A 17,538-nucleotide genomic window follows, 5' to 3' on the forward strand; every position below is an offset into this window, starting at 1 on the left:
ATTCTACTACAAAAGTTTAGTTTTGTTCTTTGGTTAAACATCGTTTTCCTCCCAACATGTAGGGTGTGTGTGAGTATGTGTGTGTGGCGTGTCTCTGTGTGTTATTTTTTAGTTTATGTTTCCCTTATATTATTTTTGAATTACTTTATTTTTATTAGAAAACGTATAGGGTGCGTGTGTGTGGTGTGTGCGTGTGCCTGTGCGTTTCTGTGAGTTATTTTTTATTTTATATTTCCCTAACATTATTTTTGAATTACTTTATTTTGATTGGGAGAAGTATAGGGTGTGTGTCAGTGTCCGCGTGCGTGCGTGCGTGTGCCTGTGTGCGTGCGACGGCATGCGTGTGCCCTCGTGTGTGTCTCTGAGTGTTATTTTTTTATTTATTTTACGTTTCCCTAAAGTTATTTTTAAATTACTTTGTTTTTATTGAAAAAAAGTATAGACCCAATAATCAGTTGATATTTGTGTAATATAAAAGGTAAAAGTAAGAGTTTAGGGTTGCTAGATCAGTGCATGCCATGGCAGATCTGGGCAGTCCAATTCCACCATGGACCCATGGAGGCGATGGTCGGATGAGATAAGCTCCTATGACGGGTGATTGTGGTGGTGGCCACAACACCTGCTATAACGGTGGCCCCTTCCCCTCCAACAACGGTGGCGATGGATGCATGTCACCATGAGCAAGGGCAGGAGTTCCTCCGACAAGGTTGCAACCGGTGGCACCCTTGACATGGGCATGTAACCGAGGGCGTCGCGCAGTAAAAGAAAGACGGGTCAAAGCCTCAACCTATCATGGCTCGCGCTGACGGTGAATAGATGGTGACCAGGAATCCCCTCCGCCACCATTGTTGGGGTGGGGGGGGCAGGGGCATAGCAAGGGTGGGAGTTCCTCCGGCAAGCTTGGAACCTAGCGGCACCTCCAACAAAGGGCATGGCTTAGCGCCGCAGCGGCCCCTTGGGCACACAATAGGGTGTGATGATGGAGAAAAAAAGACATGTCGAAGCCTCAGCCTGTTGTGGCTCGCGTGGATGGCAAATTGATGGTGTCATACATCCGTCACCACCGTTGTTGGAGGGGAAAGGGCCACCGCTGTAGCAGGTATTGTGGTCCATGGTGGAATTGGGCCACCTAGATCTACCATGGGCGTGCACTAACCCGACAATGATGTCACGAGTATCATTGTCAAGGCATGACTTAAACTATCAATGGCATTCACTATATCATTACCAATTTAGTTTGACAGTGATAGTCACGAATAACACTGTCGGTTTCTGCTCTGAACTAGTAGTGATGTGCCTATATCACTGTTGGGTCATCCTTCCAACAGGGGTAGATCCCCCTATCACCGCCGATTAGCTTCTATCGACATAGATTCCGAGAGTGATAAGGCTTTCGACCGTGCTTATCAGATCTAGTGTATTGAAGCTTGAGCCTCCTATTTTTGTGAGGCTCGTTATCGTGCTTATATAAATAATATTCCCTAAATTTCAAATTATAAGACATTTTGTTATACATTACTTTTATTATGTATCTAGACATAGTGTGTATTTAAATATATAGTAAAAAAATAATACATCTAGAAAAACCAAACATCTTATAAATGGAAAGAGAGGGAGAGTAGAAACTTTATTGTTCTAACGATATTTATTTTTATTTTATATTATCCTAACATTATTTTTTAATTATTTTTAAATCGTTTTATTTATTGGCAAAAGCATAGACCTAATAATTAGTTGATATTTGTGGTTGGTGGAATCTTTGTAGATTTTTCACATTTTGTTGATGTTTTGTTGAAGCTATGATTGATGATTTTTTAAAATAAAAAAATATAAGAAATAAAGGAAAATGAATAATTTTTTGTGAAAATAACTCAAATCTCTAGGCCTTTTACATATTTATCAGTATAATGGTGGCCTCTCTTCTGATTCTCACTCTTATAATGTGTCATACATATTTACCATCTTTAAATAACAATTCTTTCATTTGAATCATATTTGTACATGTGGCAGCCCAGATCTACTGACATGGTGGCGCTGAGTCAGCACGGGCAGAAGAAAGGACGATGCTACCCCTGGCCTCATTTTTTTTATTAAAAATAAAACAAACATATTCGTGCATAGTACACTATAGATTCTTTTTATTAGCAAAAACTAATAGGTATTCAACTAAATACCCTTGATTTCAAGTGGGTCTTTGACCATGGATTTTTTGAATGTTAAATCCATATAAAAACACCGGAGATACCATGATTTTTAACCATAATTTTTTGAAGAAAATGAGGCCAGGGGCAGTGTCATCATTTTGCCTGCCCATGCTGAGTCAACACCACCATATCAGTCAGCCTGGGCTGCCACATGTGCAAATGTGGTCTAAATGTAAGAGTTGTCATTTAAAGATGGTAAATATGTACGGCGTGTTTTAAGAGTGAGAATCAAGTGAGAGACCACCATTATGATGGTAAATATGTAAAAGCCCCTCAATCTTTCTCTTGAGATGGCTAAGTTGTTTGTGTGGGCCACAATTTAACAGGTGTTTTCTCTTATAGAAATTCCAAACACATTACAATGTTCACACGACGTCGTCCACCAAATTGCCTTACCTAGTCGCTCATTGAATCACATCTACATACCATCGTCCACCGAATCACTGCTACCCAACCATCCACTAAATCGCTCATACTTACCTGTCTCCGTCTCCGAATTTCCACCTACGCAACCACCCACCGTATTGATCCCTACTTAGCCAGCCACCATGTCAACCCCCTAATGCAGCTGCCCACCGTATCAACTTACCTAGCCGCCCACTGTATCAATCTAACCAGATGGCGGCCGCCCACCGTATCAATCTAACCAGTCGGGGGCCGCCCACCGTATCAATCTAACCAGCCGGCGGCCGCCCACCGTATCAATCTAACCAGCCGGCGGCCGCCCACCGTATCAATTTAACCAGTCGCTCACTATAACCGCCTACCTGCCGTCCATCGCTGCCCCTTATAAAACGGGAGGAAAACTTCGCCTCATTCTCGTTTTTATAATTTTCTTTGTTTTTTCAAGCTTATAATAGAATGGAAAAACATTTTATATCCAAAAGTAATAAAATTTACTCCAAGTCACCCTCCTCTAAACAATGGCCCTCCTTTCTCCGATCCCCACCTCCGGAGCCCAAACCCAAACCCAAGTCCAGACGTATCGACCCTGCATCCAAATCTAGGTTTTCGATTCCCCTCCACAGGATGTCCGACCCCGCCGCCGGAGGCACCATGGTCCACGCTGCCGGAGGCGGCGGCGCTTGGGCGAACGGCGGCCCCCGCTTTGGCGACATGGTCTGGGCCAAGGTGAAGTCCCACCCGTGGTGGCCGGGCCACATCTACAGCGTCAACCTCACCGACGACGAGGAGGTACACCGCGGCTACCGCGACGGGCTCGTCCTCGTCGCCTTCTTCGGCGACTCGAGCTACGGGTGGTTCGAGCCCAGCGAGCTCGTCCCCTTCGAGGACCACTTCACCGAGAAGGCGGCCCAGGGCGGCAGCTCCCGCAGCAGCTTCGCCGCCGCCGTGGCCGAGGCCGTCGACGAGGTAGCCCGCCGCAGCGCGCTGGCGCTGCTCTGCCCGTGCAACAACCCCGACGCCTTCCGCCCCCACCCCATCGACGGCAACTTCTTCCTGGTCGATGTCCCGGCATTCGACACCGACGCTGACTACCACCGCGACCAGATCCGGGCCGCGCGGCAGCGATTCGTGCCGCGGAAGGCGCTCGACTACCTGCTGGACGCCGCCGTGACTCAGCACGACGCTGCGGAAAAAGCCGCGCGGACCGTGCCTGGGATGGAGATGGCCGGGCTGTTCTCGGCGTACCGCCGCGCAGTGTTTTCGCCGGTAGACAACACCTACGCTCAAGCGTTCGGGGTGGATCCCGAGCTGGCCCGTGCTGCCGAGCAGAGAGCCGCAGCAGAGCGAGCTCAACGAGGTATCAACACTCACATGCCCAATTCTAGCTGTACTGTTGACTGCGCTGTTGTTCTTGTTGCTGTGTACTTGAAATTGATGGCTAAACAATGTTACTACTGCTTTTATAGATCAAGCAACAATTATTGTGATGTGAATAGCAGAGTGGTTCTGATTGAAATAATTTCTATTTTGCTTCTGCTGAACTGCTGGTTGCATCTTTTTTTTTTATCAGGGAGATTGATTATTGAATTTTGGGATGATAGTCATGCAGAAATTTGTTGAATAAATGGTAACGTGTATTGTTTCAGGGGATTCAATCCAACCTAGTAAAATATGAGACATGCATATCCACAGATCGATCTGCATTTGTTCAAGAAATTGAATGTCTGTGTGTCTATATGATACTATCCTAATATGCATTCGATTTAGGTCATTTCTCATTCTAGCTTTGTCCTAGGAAAAAAAAATCATCCATGATCTTGTGGGCATGAAGTGTTTGAAGCTGTGACTAGTTTGCATCATGAAGTTTTAAAGTTGTGACTAGTTTGCATCATGAAGTTTTAAAGCTATGGCTAGTTAGCATCATGCTGTTGTTGGAATCTTGAGATGTTTTACTGTGATCCATACACTTAATGACTAGGAAGTTTTTTTTGTAGTATATTTAGTTCCTTTGCCCTACAACGACAATTATCATACTGTTGAACTGCTGGTTGCACATCAGTTTTCTGTTCATTCCATCCATTGAAGTCAGATCATATTAAATTACGGGTTCACATATAAAAGCTGCATGTTTGATCAAACTGTTAATTTTGCTTGTCAAGGAGTGGATGCACCTAGATTAGACAAATTGATCCTTATGCATGTAGTCAGTACAGAGCAACGAAATTCATGTTTTGTAAAAGAACTGCAATAAACTTCGTGAAACTGATTCTGAATGAATGCCCATGTGACTGATTAAATATGTTGGTGACTCATTGAGATGTGAGGATTGATAACTTTGGGGTATTCCTTGACATAATATTATCTCCTGTTCTGGATGCATCGTTTGCCTGTTCATCATGGGCAGGAGGCATTGAGGTAAGCTGGTTGAGTCCACATGTACATGGTGAAGGAAGGCACTGCGCTCCACATTGCTCTATTGTGGTGCTTAGTAGCTTTTTTTTTTTAATTTATATAAGCATGTATATACAGTAATGTTGAATAGATATGTTAATCTGAGCGTTCAGGGTAACTGATTTTATTAGACTGTGCACCATAAGTAAAATCCTAACATTTGTAAAAGATGTATCCGTTCACAGGCATTGAGTGAAAGTCCCCTGGGAGAGATTTTTGCCTAAGTACAGCAGGTCCTATCAGACTTGCATCCTACGTTGAGACCAAAGACATTACAGCTGCGAAAACCCACCCTCAGCAAACATGTTACGGAGTGTTATAGATGCCATGAGTAAACTTGGTGTGCTCAGTTCCACATGCCATCTTGCCATCATCTTCCCTTAACTCTCCTTGATATCCTCCATTATGTTACCACACTGCAGTCTGCACTGGTTTTGTACATGGCTAGTCATTGTGGTGGTGTTGCAACCAGATTCCTTGCCTCAGTCAGAAACCAGAGACAATTGCCCACCCATACCCCCACAACTCAGCCTGTCAAGAGAACCTACTGTCAAATGGCTAGCTGCTATTAAAGTGTATTGCTTGTGCCTTCCAGGGATCTCTAACATTAACTCATTGACCATTTGAACCTGTTGGAGTAGCCACTGGCGTCCGTTGCTGCGATGAGAAAGCTCTCTGAGCCATATCTTACGGTGTCAGCGTTGTGTTCCTCTTGAGGACGAAGTCACCTGGGGAAAAAGACTGATGTTGTCCATATAGATTTACACGCTGGGGAAAGACTGTAGGTTTAGCCAAACTTGATCCTGGCACCTCTTTTGCACAGGGCCTGGAGCAGATAACAGGCTCCTTTTTGCAAGCCTACACAGGCAAGCACTAGATTATTTATTTAGAAGGAAACACTAATCCTGGAGCTTGTGGTGGTATCGGGAACAGGAAGCAGTGCAGAATATGATATACGAATATTCCCCCTTGGTGGTAGTGGTGGTCAGCGACTCAGCGTACAAGTAGCTTTTGTGTTCATGGATCTTGGCCTCCTGCTGCTAGCGGGGCCAGCCAGCCGGGCTGGAGCTAGTCACTGGGCCCAGGAGAGCAGCGTAGTTCAGCCCGTTCTGGTCTGGCCTAGGACCAACTAACTATATCCCAAATATGTCCCCCAAAAAAACTGTCCCCCCAAATATTAGGAGTTGTTTTTTTGATTAAAAAAAGTATGAGTTGCTGCAATATCGACTCTATTTTTATATATATAAATAGACAAAGAAGAAAAAGTCAAGGCCCCTGATTCATGTAACTATTTTAGTGAGGGTGGCTTGTGACTCTGGGGAGCCTAAGAGCATCTCCAGCAGCTTCCCTTTACCATCCCCAGTCCCCATAAACCACAGCTTCATCTCTTTTTTATGGTGATCACCAATATCTCCTCCATCTCTCAAATAAAGGGAGAGTTGCATCTGCCCCAATAAGATGGGACCACCCTAACTGACACCTTGCACACTGGCGCTTGTCCTCACCATGGCCGTGCTACTAGTCATGGTCGTGCTTGTCGACATCAGCCGTGCCGTCGTCGGCTCGCACCCTGGCAGATGCCTGCGCGTTGCTGCTCCATCCCGGTCGCTGCACCCACGCTAGCGATGCCGCGCTGGAGCTGGTCTGCGATTTGGGGCTCCATGGCTAGGGTGGACGAGCAACATGACCGGAGGCAGAGGTGTGCCATGGCCGAAGCTCGACGAAGAGGTGACCATTGTGACTCTGTGTCGCGAGGGGCGACCTTGGCAGGGGATCGGTGACACCAATGTCGCCTTATCCGCGCGCTGCTCTATCTTCGGCGCTGGAGCCCACCATCCTCACCCCTTAGAGGCGCTTGTAGCAGCCGGCATGGACCAGCGACACCAACACCGAAGGTAGACCAGGGATATCGCAGGCTGGAGACGGTCTAGAGGAAGAGAGAGGAAGCAAGGAGGAGGAACCACGTCGGAGAAGGAGGTGCGGCTGACGGGACGAGGCGGATGTGGATGAATTGAGAGGAGAAAATGAAGGAAAAAAAACAAAGAAAATAAATTATGCCCTGACATGTGGGCCTCATGTATTGGGGGAGATTATTGATGATCTGTTGGAGGCATCTCCCCTAATTATAGTCTAAAAAGCAATATTGGTGATCACCAATACTATTCTATTATTAGGGATGAAATATTGGTGAGCCCTTGAAGATGCTCTAAAGGTCTGTTTGGTTCTCTTCCTAAATTTTAGTCAGCTAGAACAATTTTAGCTACTTTGGGTTGACTAGTGGGACTAAACTATTTTAACTTCTTTTTAGTCATTGTGTTTGAAAATTTAACTACTAAACTGACTACTAAAGCTGTTTAAAATTTAGCAAGAGGAACCGATCCGAACAGACCCTAATCCATGCATTAGTAGAGAACGTGTCTCGTGCTGGTGCATGTGCACGTTTCTTTTCTTCACTGACTGGAATGGAAGGCAAAGCTAGTGTTAGGGCAAGGCATTTTTCCTTTGCCTGAGGTGAAAGCAACGGCGCAGGCAGAGCGAGCCATCCGCATCCGGACCACCACCACGCCTCTCGGGCTCTCGCCAATAGCAATAGTGGCAGGCGTCTCCGTGCCTCTGCCTGCCGCCACGTCTACTGAGTAGCTTCTCCCTTCACACAAGAAGGAAATGAACGTTTCCCAAGCAATTACAGCAAAATTAAACTTGGATTTTGGGCCTTTGATTGTCCTGGCCATCACTTCGATAACCGGCCAATTTTGTCCTTGTTGTGCGTCTATAATTAACACAAAAGCCGTCACTAGTAGTACGAATCCAGGAGTAGCCATGTTGCCGTGTAGCCATTCAGTCTGACTGACATGTCTCACGTCTCAACCATCACACACTTGACACCGGTGATTGTATTTTACAAGAAATATTTGGGCATAATTAGTTTCTTTATTAATTTATTATACACATACAATCGTGCAATTATTTTATTTCATCATTCATCATTGTAGTAGTTTTTTTTATCATTTGTGATTTTCTTTTTTTTTTTTTACTTTCCGCCTTGCGTTGACTGCAATGTTGTGTGTGTGGGACTGTTGACCTGACCTGACTGAAACAGTGGTAACTGACTGAGTGACTGACTGACATGGCCCACTCGGATGTTGATACCTTACAGCGCGACCTCTCAAAGGGGGGCTCAGGAAGACGGCGGCGGAGCATGCCACGCCGGCGGCCGGCCGTCGGGGGAGGGGCGGCGCCGGCGGGGCCGCGGCGAGGCTCATGGAGAAGATCGTGCCGGGCGCGTCCGCCATGAAGGCCAAGTCCAGCAAGAAGGACCAGTACCTCCTCAAGCGCCGGGACGCGCCCGAGGCCGCCTCCTCCGCCCACCACCACCGCCAGCCGCAGCTCCCGGACGCGCCGCCGCCGGCCCCGCCCGCGCCCGCGCTCGACGACGGCCCGCCTGGCTTCCCGGCAAGCGACGACCCGCCCACGCCGCCGCTGCCTGGGAGCTCCATCGCGGACGAGGACTTCATGATGCTGCAGAGGCGCGCCCCGCTCGTCGAGGTCCCTCCTCCCGCCGCCCACCAGTCCCACCCGCCCGAGGGGCCCGCCGCGCCCAAGAAGGCGACCAAGCCCAAGAAGCCCCGCAAGCGCGAGCGGGAGGAAGGCGCCGATGCCGATGCCGATGCCAGTCCCGACGCCGTGGACGCCGACGGCGAGCCCAAGAAGAGGAAGAAAAAGAAGAAGCTTCCCAACCTGGACGGCGCCGGTGCCCGCAAGGCCGCCGCCGTGGTTCAGGACCCCAACGGGCTTGACCTGACGCAGGTACTATCGGACATCCGGAACCTCCCGCTGGCTCCCTTCCATGGCGCCGACCGCCGCATCTCTGACACCGCTCGCTCCTTCGTCCTCGCGTTCCGCTCAAAATACTACAAGAAGAGCTACGAGAACGACCCACCGGAGGAGTCCACGAAGATGGGCCTGGACAAGCCCACTGCCACCGCCGCCGCCGCCGCTGACGGCCAGTCGCCCAAGAAGAAGAAGAAGCCTGCTGCACCGAGGCCGCCTGGCGTAGGCAATGACCCCACCAAAGCCGGCGTGAAGCGCGGGCCATCGGACCGGCAGGGGGAGCTGGCCGTGAAGAAGAAAGCCAAGCTCGATAAGATCAAGACACTGTCCAGCGAGAAGAAGGCCGCCGGTCTCGGTCTGGAGCAGAAAGACACCACCGCTGTGGCAGCGGCGGCGGCACAGCAGCAGCAGCAAGCAGCACGGGCGGCTGCAGGCGGCGGCAAGGACAACAAGGGCGAGATGGGTGGTGCGGCGGCCAAGAAGAAGGAGCCGGCGCCGGCGCCCAGGGTCCGGACCCCGTCGCCGACGGCGCTGATGATGAAGTTCCCGCTCAAGAGCACGCTGCCGTCGGTGGCCTCCCTCAAGGCCCGGTTCGCTCGGTTCGGCCCGCTGGACGTCGACGGCATCCGCGTGTACTGGAAGTCCCACATGTGCCGCGTCATCTACAGGTTCAAGGCCGACGCGGAGGCCGCGCTCCGGTACGCCAAGGCCAACGCCATGTTCGGGCAGGTGGACACGCAGTACCACCTCCGCGAGGTCGAGTCAGGGGCGGCGGTGGCGGCGCCGGAAGCGCCCCCGCAGCAACAGCAGCAGCAGCGGTCCGAACTGCGGCTCATGGAGACGGCTTCGTTCAGGCCGGGAAGCTCCGGCAATGGCGCTCCGCTGCCCATGTCCAGGGCCGGGGCCGTGCCGGCGCGTCCGGCCGTGGGGCAGCAGCCCAAGTCGATCCTGAAGAAGAGCACCGATGAAGGAAACTCTGGGACCACCAGGGAGGTCTCTCGCGTGAAGTTCATGCTGGACGGTGCGGACGGCGGCAAGCTCGAGCCAACCGCGCCGCCGGCGAGCGGCGTCGGCGGCAATGGCGCAGACAAGGCCGCCAAATCCGTGGGGTTCGGTTCTTCCCAGCCTCTGCAGCCACCCCAGCGCGCGCTGCAGCCGCCCATGCGCCCGACGCTGCAGCAGCAGCCTCCACGCGCCGCCGCCGTCGTCACGCAGCAGCTCCCGCCACCGCCGCATCTGCAGCAGCAGCAGCATCTCCCGTACCACCAGCCTCGCGTCGCCGACGGGCCTCCGCTGGTCCCTCCCCAAGGTCAGATGCTGGCATACCCACCACCTCGCGGCCACGGCGAGGGCCCCTCCACGCTCCCTGGGCCACCGCCGCCACTGCCGTACCAGCCTCGCCCCACCGGCTTCCCTGGTGGACAGCAGCGGCAGCGGCAGCAGGTGGGGTACTACCCGCCTCGCTCCGGCGACAGCACGGCGCTCCTCGCCGGACAGCAGCAGCAGTTCCCGCCTCGTCCCAGCAACGGCAACGGCGGCGAGGAGGTTCCGGCGTGGAAGAGGAGCGAGAAGGAGTTCAAGGAGGAGGTGTGGAGGCTGATGACGGGGATCGCCAAGATGGTGGAGCCGCTGACCGACAAGAACGGCTTCTTCCCCTACCACCTGTTCCGAGCACAGTGACTGAGCATGCGTCCGTCCTCCTAGTACTCCCCCATGCCAGTCGCCGCCGCCGCAGCTGGCATGGTCGGTCATGGTCAGCTGCCGCCGCGTTGTATCCGTCGGGCCCCATGGGCAGTAGTAATATAGCCGTAGTAGAAGTAGCAACCGGGACATCGCCGGAGACGGGCACGACAGTCTGAGAGTGAAAGGCTGTCCCTGTTCCTGTGCTAGTTTATGACACTGGTTTTATCCGTTTATGCGAGTGTGTGTGTGTGTATGCACTCCGTCGTCTAGACTATGGATACTAGACTTTTATTATACAATGGGATGTTGTAGTGCTTGAGTTGTTTCTTAAAATCCTCTTCGTTTTGCAGTTAATAATTGTAGGGTTTTATTACAGTATTTTCGTGATAGCAGCAAACTCTAATCCGTGATCGGTCAAGCGCTTGTGCTGCAACCGCGCAACACGGCTTGCTCCAGCCGTCGTCGATTGCCACACCTTCGCTAGAGTTAGAGCATCCAAGCCTTCAGCAAATAGCCTTTGCATTCATGTATTTGTAAAAAAAAAAATCTAAAACATACATATCCAATGGTTTAACAATTGGGCTTTACAATTTCGTTAACTTGGCAGATAAAGGGAAAAGACTTGCATATATGTCAAGCCCCTCTGCGCTTGACATCGCGTCCCTCGCGTGAAATCCGTCACCCCCGCGCGTGGACACGCGACTACTCCCTCCTTCCGCCACTAGATTTTCTTTTTTGCTAAGTGATTAATGCCAAACCATTGGAGATTGTCTCTTTTCACCTTTGCCATATTTATTTAAGACTTAGCAAACTCTCTCATTTGCCAAACAAACTATGCAAAACAGTTGGGGATGCTCTTAGGGGGTGCTTCCTCCTCCGACTCTTGTAATACATGAATGAACTTTATAAAATTATTATGTTTTTTCTTTGATTTCAATATCTTTATGTCTAAGTAAAAAAAATAGGTGTAGAATTGGTAGTCTCTGGTTGGGTTTCTCGTCGAGTGTTAAATTTAGTACTTTGAGGCCAACCCCAAATCTCTACAACATAAAAATACCATCCCCACAACAAAGAGACCGTCTCATCTGAACCATTCCTTTAAGTGACCTAAAGTACAGTAGGCTAAGCCAGCCATTGTTGGTAATGAGGAAGCAAAGCACCAGTGGTGTGTGGAGGTGGCAGTTGGGCAGGTGTGCCTAGTTGGTGACGAGTTAGTGGAGGGCGGGTTTAGTGTGGCAAGGCGGCGCATTGTCAGCGGCTATGGTCGTTGGTGGACGAGGTGGTATGCTCTCTGTGACTGTGCGGCCAGTCAAGTGATAACTCTACTCTTTCACACATTTATAGAGAAGAAAAAAGCGAGTGTAGTCTTCGTCTCTTAGGTTGTGTCTTTTTCCTCAATACATATGGATTAGGAAGTGAAGGAAAGTAGTTTATCCCTCAATCCACAAAACAAGCCCGGAGATGACTGATCCAAGCGTATAGTATGTCTAAGAGTGTTCTGGTGTCTTTCTTCCAATCCAGCGTTCCGACATGGTGATCGCCATTACAGGTTTTAGTTGTAGCATCCATCGCTACATCTGTGAGACCTAACATTTCAATCATAATAACCCTTGCTCTGTCATTTTCATCACCTGCCACGCGCCAGTGACACTGATAACCTAAATTAGAGGAAACGATTGTCACCACAAGTCTTGGCGCTCACAAATTTTGGCATAGGAAATTAAGGATTTTGCAAGCTGTCTCTAGCCACATCCCACATTGAGGTTCTCTTTTGAATTCCACAAATGCCTTTTTGTTTTTGAAAAGGAAACTCTTAGTGGAGACTATGTTTGCTTGTTCACAAAAAACAATTGCCTCATCTGTACCAAACCAATCAAATGGCCAGCAACTTATTCTCATACTCTCTCCGTTCTAAATTATAAGTCGCTTTGACTTTTTTGTACATTAATTGTGCTATGCACCAAGATATAATATTATGTGTAGATACCTAACAAAATGGATGAACAAAAAGTCATATACTCCATTGAGGGTCCACTTTTGGAACACATAATTGAAGAAATACAAGAATAGAAAAACAATTGAATAAAATATGGATACATATGCAAAACTGAATTTTGTAGTAATAAGTGTTTGGATAAACTATAGGAAAAACACATGAAACAAAACAATGAGGTTAGACTAGATGTTTTTCCCCTTGGTTTTTCTCTGAATCAAACATAAAGGAAATTCTCCTATGTTCTTCCCGCAACGGATTTCTAGGAAACAAAGGATGCTACAATCACTCAATCTATAGGGACGTGAATTCTATGTTTTTTTTCCTGCGATTCAAAGGGGACTATGATTGTAAGATGCCTAGAAAGACAAGGGCAATAGTAGATACTATTTGTTTATTTGAACTCCAAATTATTAGGTCCAGCGAGAGAAAAAAAAAGCTAATAGTACTAGTAATTATAAGGGCATGTACAGTCAAGACAGGAACCAAACATGACAGGCATAGCGCAAAACTGTACAATCTCTTGCCTCTCCTTCTAGTTGGTCGGCCATGAAAGAATAATTTTCTTTATTTACTCTCGATCCTTTGCCCTTTACAATCTCTTGCCTCTCCTTCAATCCTTTGATTATTTTATTAGCTTAGCGTCTTCTCTCTTAGATACTTGTACGTGCTCCCATTCCATGTTCTCTTGATCTAGAGGAACTAAGCATGTGTTTGGTTAGAAGTTTGAAGAGGGTTGGAATGCATTGGATTTATTTTAGAGGTGTTTGGTTGAAAGGTTGGGTGGGATGGGCATGGGTTTAACCCGGAGAGGAATATACCTCACACATAGCAAAAAAATTGTTGCTTCTCCGGTGTGAAGACGGCTGATCAGATGCAACACAAGGCAAATGAGCGTGCTCAAGCGCCCAACCATGGCGGCGCAGGTGAGCTCTAGCCCACATCCATGACCATGACGGCGCGAGGTGAGCTCCTAGCGGCCCTTGAGGAGCTCCTCCTCCAGTAGTGGAGAAGCGTGGATGTGGTGGCACATTGGGAGGGGTGGTGTTGTTCTACTCGATGGGAAGGGCCAGGCCTGCTGCTGCAGGAGGAAGAAGAATGTGTATGAGTGGCTGCAATGTGGGCTCCACGATGATAGCTGGGCCCCACGATGACCAGATATGTGAACGGTGTTGGCAAGGCCATCCATCCTAACCTATTAAACCCCTCGCAGTAAACAAGAAATTGGAACTAATTAACTCTGTCTCTTGAACTGAACACAAAATGTCCAACCGTAAAAACTGGGACATGCTAAAAGTTTCTTAGTGCCTTTTTAGGGCATAGATTGTACATGCTCTAACTAGCTATTATAACAAATTTAGAGCATCCGAGGGTGGATCGACCATACCACTGGGTGTTAAGGAGATCTAAAAAACAGCTGCACCCCCGAGGGTGCGCTTCTTCGTTTGGCTTGTCCTGCATGGTCGATGCTGAACGGCCGATCGACGGTGCCGCCATGGCTTGCAGGAGTCTAGTACGTGCATCCTCTGTGAGTAAGACCATGGACCATCTACTCATGGGGTGTGTCTTCAGCAGGGAGGTTTGGCACTGTTGCTTCATGTGGGTTCGTCTGCATGGTTTGAGTCTTGGCCAGGGGACAAGTGCGATTCTCTAGTGGCTCAATGCTAGGAAAATGATCAGCTGTGAATGGCACGGAGGATTCGATTCATTGTTCTTCCATGTGTGTTGGCGGCTGTGGAAAGAGAGAAACACGAGAACCTTCGATGTTGTGGTCACGCATGCGGATCTGCTGGTACTGGCGATCCAGGAGGAAGCGGAGCTATGGTGTTTGGCCTGTAACAGGCATTTGGCCGTGCTTCTAGCTGGATGATCGAGCGCTCATTTAGTAGCATATGTGTATCAATGTAGTTCGCTGTGGCTTCGAGTGCTGAGGGGTGAGTATTCCCGGTAACTATAGTTACCGTTGCTACTTGTTGTTCTGGGTTAGATTTTTTTTCTGCTTAGTGAAATACGCGTCCAGGGATGGACGTGATCACGGAAAAAAACAAATTTAGAGCATATAATTCAACCTTGGTTTACGAAATTATATCAACGAATTCTATGACAACATTTTCTCAAAGAGAAGTTGTGCTGAAATTGGCCAGTTAACACCGCTAAAAACTAAATATGCGAGGTACAATTATGAAGTCACGATTATTAGCTGCAGGACAGTGTAATGATTATTTTATTGATTCTCGTAGATCTGAGGAGAGAGAATGTGGTGAAATGTCGTTTTTTGCCCTTCAACCTCTGGCGAGCTCAGCGTGCAATAAAATAAATAATCGTTGTGGTGTACTATAGCTAATAACATATGATTTCATAATGGTACTTAGCATATTTAGTTTTTAGCGGTATTAACCATCAAAGAACGGTCTCGATCCGTCAACAAAACACAGCACTAAAAGAATCCAATTATGGATGTGCTATTCAACACGAGGGACAAGAGTAGTATTACAAGTTTGTCATTTTTTCACAACAAACAATTGCCTCATCTGTACCAAACCAATCAAATGATCGGCGTCTTATATTCTTATAGTAACAAAAAATGATGAAATGCTAGTGGGTATCAGTGTTCACATTGACTATTCTTCAATTAGCAATAATAGGGACATTTAAACAAAAAAAAGATTGTAAATTTGCTAAAAAGACAAGGACAGTAGTAGATATTTGTTGATTTCAACTTCAAATCATGAACAGTAATATTATTATAACTAGTTAGAACAAATTTAGAGCATATACCACGACTTAACTTACGAAATCATAATCAAGGAATTCTTTGACAACATTTTCTCAAACAGGTAAAAGAATCCAATGCATATGCCACTCAAAACGAGTAACAAAGATAGTATTACAAGGTAGTCATTTTCACTCACTTATAACATTAACACAATTGATTGATACAGTACATTATATTGAAACAACTCAAAAAATATAGCAACCCAAATAAAAAATCATTTGACTCTTCAAGGCTATACTCAACGAACAAATAACACTAGTAATTGAGTAGTGTCCTTATTAACGACTATACTATTACTCCGTACTATCAAGTTATTTTAAGCCGCCGGAGATGACTTTGGCGCCGCCGCCTTGACGGCTTCGAACCTTGGCTCCTTGGCCTGGAACTTCTGCTTGACGTACACGTCCATGTAGTCGCCGAACATGTACTTGGGGTACGCCGCGCCGCCGCTGGTGGCCACCGCCGCCGGCGAAATGGTGGCCTCGTTGGCCGGGTTGTAGAAGGAAGCAATGGAGCGGCGGTTGCCGTCGCGCATGGGCAGCACGCGGTGCCAGGCGCTGCGGTACCGGCCGTTGCTGAGCACCTCGATCTGGTCGCCAGTGTTGACGACGATGGCACCCGCGAGCGGCTGCACGTCGGTCCACTGGCCGTCCTTGAGCACCTCGAGGCCGCCGACCCTGTCGTCCTGGAACAGCAGGATGACGCCGCCGGCGTCGGTGTGCGCGCGCAGGCCCGTGATGAGGTCCGGGCGCGGGCACGGCGGGTAGTGGCTGACCTTGGTGCCGAAGAAAGGCTCGCGCCGGCCGTCGCCGGAGAAGGCGGCCTTGATGGTGCCCCGGTCCAGGCCGAGGTTCTCGTCCATGGCCTCCATGACGCGCTCGGCGAGCTTCCTCAGCTCGGCGCGGTACTCGCGCATGGTCTCCTTGAACGCCGGCGGGTCGGACGGCCACTGGCAGCCGTCGTGGATGTAGAAGATGTCCTCCCAGTCCAGGTCGTCCACGGGCGCCACCTCCTCGCCGCGTTGCTCTGCGGCGACGAGCGCCTCCAGCGTGCGCACCGGCTCCGACGCCTTGAAGCCGGCCTCACGGAGGCGGTAGCAGTCGGAGCACACTTTCTTGACGCGCTCGAGGAGCTCCAGCGGGATGCCGTGGTTCACGAGCTGGAAGAAGCCCCACGCCTCGCAGCCATTGGCGATCTGCTCCAGTGTCTCCGCCCTCTCGGCGCCGTCCAGCTCCAGCTTGGAGAAGTCGATCACGGGAACCACCATGGCTGAAGACTGTGACTATGCGCTGTTGATCTCTCTCCGGATCGAGAAAGCCTGTAGCAGATGCTTAGTTGTTGCTTCAGTGAAAGCTGGTCTGCATGCAGCTGATGGTTTGAGGTCGGAGGCCATGGCTGTGTTTTTTATAGGGCACGAGTGGTCAAGTTTGAGCATGTGCCAAACGTACGGCTGGGAGAGAAGTTTCTGGGAGGGCGCCGAAGTCGCCGCCGGTTCATTAGAGTGGCAGCTCATGCTGGATACTGTACTGTATTCGGCAGCTAGGCAGGCCTGACTGATTGCTAGTGTCGTCAATCGTCATGGCCGCGACTTCTCCTTATCGGGACGATTCTGTCCTTGTCTACGGCAGTGCTATATATTCTAAGGCCTTGTTTAGTTCACTCCGAAATCCAAAAAGTTTTCAAGATTTCCTGTCACATCGAATCTTGCGGCACATGCATGAAGCATTAAATATAGACGAAAACAAAAACTAATCACACAGTTTGACTGTAAATCACGAGACGAATCTTTTGATCCTAGTTAGTATATGATTGGACAATATTTACCACAAACAAACGAAAGTGCTACAGTTCCGAAAACTTAGTTTTCGGAACTAAACAAGGCCTAAGCCACAAGTCAAACTGACTTGAAAAAAACTCGAAAAACATACTTCTCTCTATTCCGTCTCAAAAACAAAGAAAAAAACTTGAAAAACATACTTCTCTCTATTCCGTCTCAAAAACAAAGTCACATACGATTTTGTATATCAATTTTCTTAGTATTTAACTAGATTCTAAAAAATATTAACAATATTCATATCTCAAACTAAACTTATTAAAGCGGTAATGCTCCTATTCGGTCGTCCGTCCGTGGCGGACCGACCCATCAGGTCGCCGCTCGGGAATCTACTCGCACCGACCCACCGAGGCCCCGACCG

General features: G+C 48.9%; 2 protein-coding genes across 3 annotated transcripts; one reads left to right on the plus strand and one right to left on the minus strand.

Moving 5' to 3' along the window:
* Positions 3,122-10,928, plus strand: LOC8069497 (hepatoma-derived growth factor-related protein 2). Of its 2 annotated transcripts, XM_021447559.1 has the most exons (3): positions 3,122-3,966; positions 8,218-8,867; positions 8,982-10,928. In XM_021447559.1, the coding sequence occupies exons 1-3, from the start codon at positions 3,234-3,236 to the stop codon at positions 10,569-10,571; spliced, it is 2,973 nt and encodes a 990-aa protein (XP_021303234.1). In that variant the 5' UTR covers positions 3,122-3,233; the 3' UTR covers positions 10,572-10,928. The 2 variants fall into 2 exon arrangements, with proteins under 2 accessions (XP_021303234.1, XP_021303235.1); XM_021447560.1 differs by having other exon boundaries at positions 8,218-10,928.
* Positions 15,411-16,733, minus strand: LOC8075978 (1-aminocyclopropane-1-carboxylate oxidase). The gene has a single exon (XM_002440552.2). It carries the CDS (start codon positions 16,608-16,610, stop codon positions 15,660-15,662), a length of 951 nt encoding a protein of 316 aa, XP_002440597.1. The 5' UTR covers positions 16,611-16,733; the 3' UTR covers positions 15,411-15,659.

The sequence above is a fragment of the Sorghum bicolor genome, chromosome 9, assembly GCF_000003195.3.
Source record: "Sorghum bicolor cultivar BTx623 chromosome 9, Sorghum_bicolor_NCBIv3, whole genome shotgun sequence".
Taxonomy (NCBI): Eukaryota; Viridiplantae; Streptophyta; class Magnoliopsida; order Poales; family Poaceae; genus Sorghum; species Sorghum bicolor.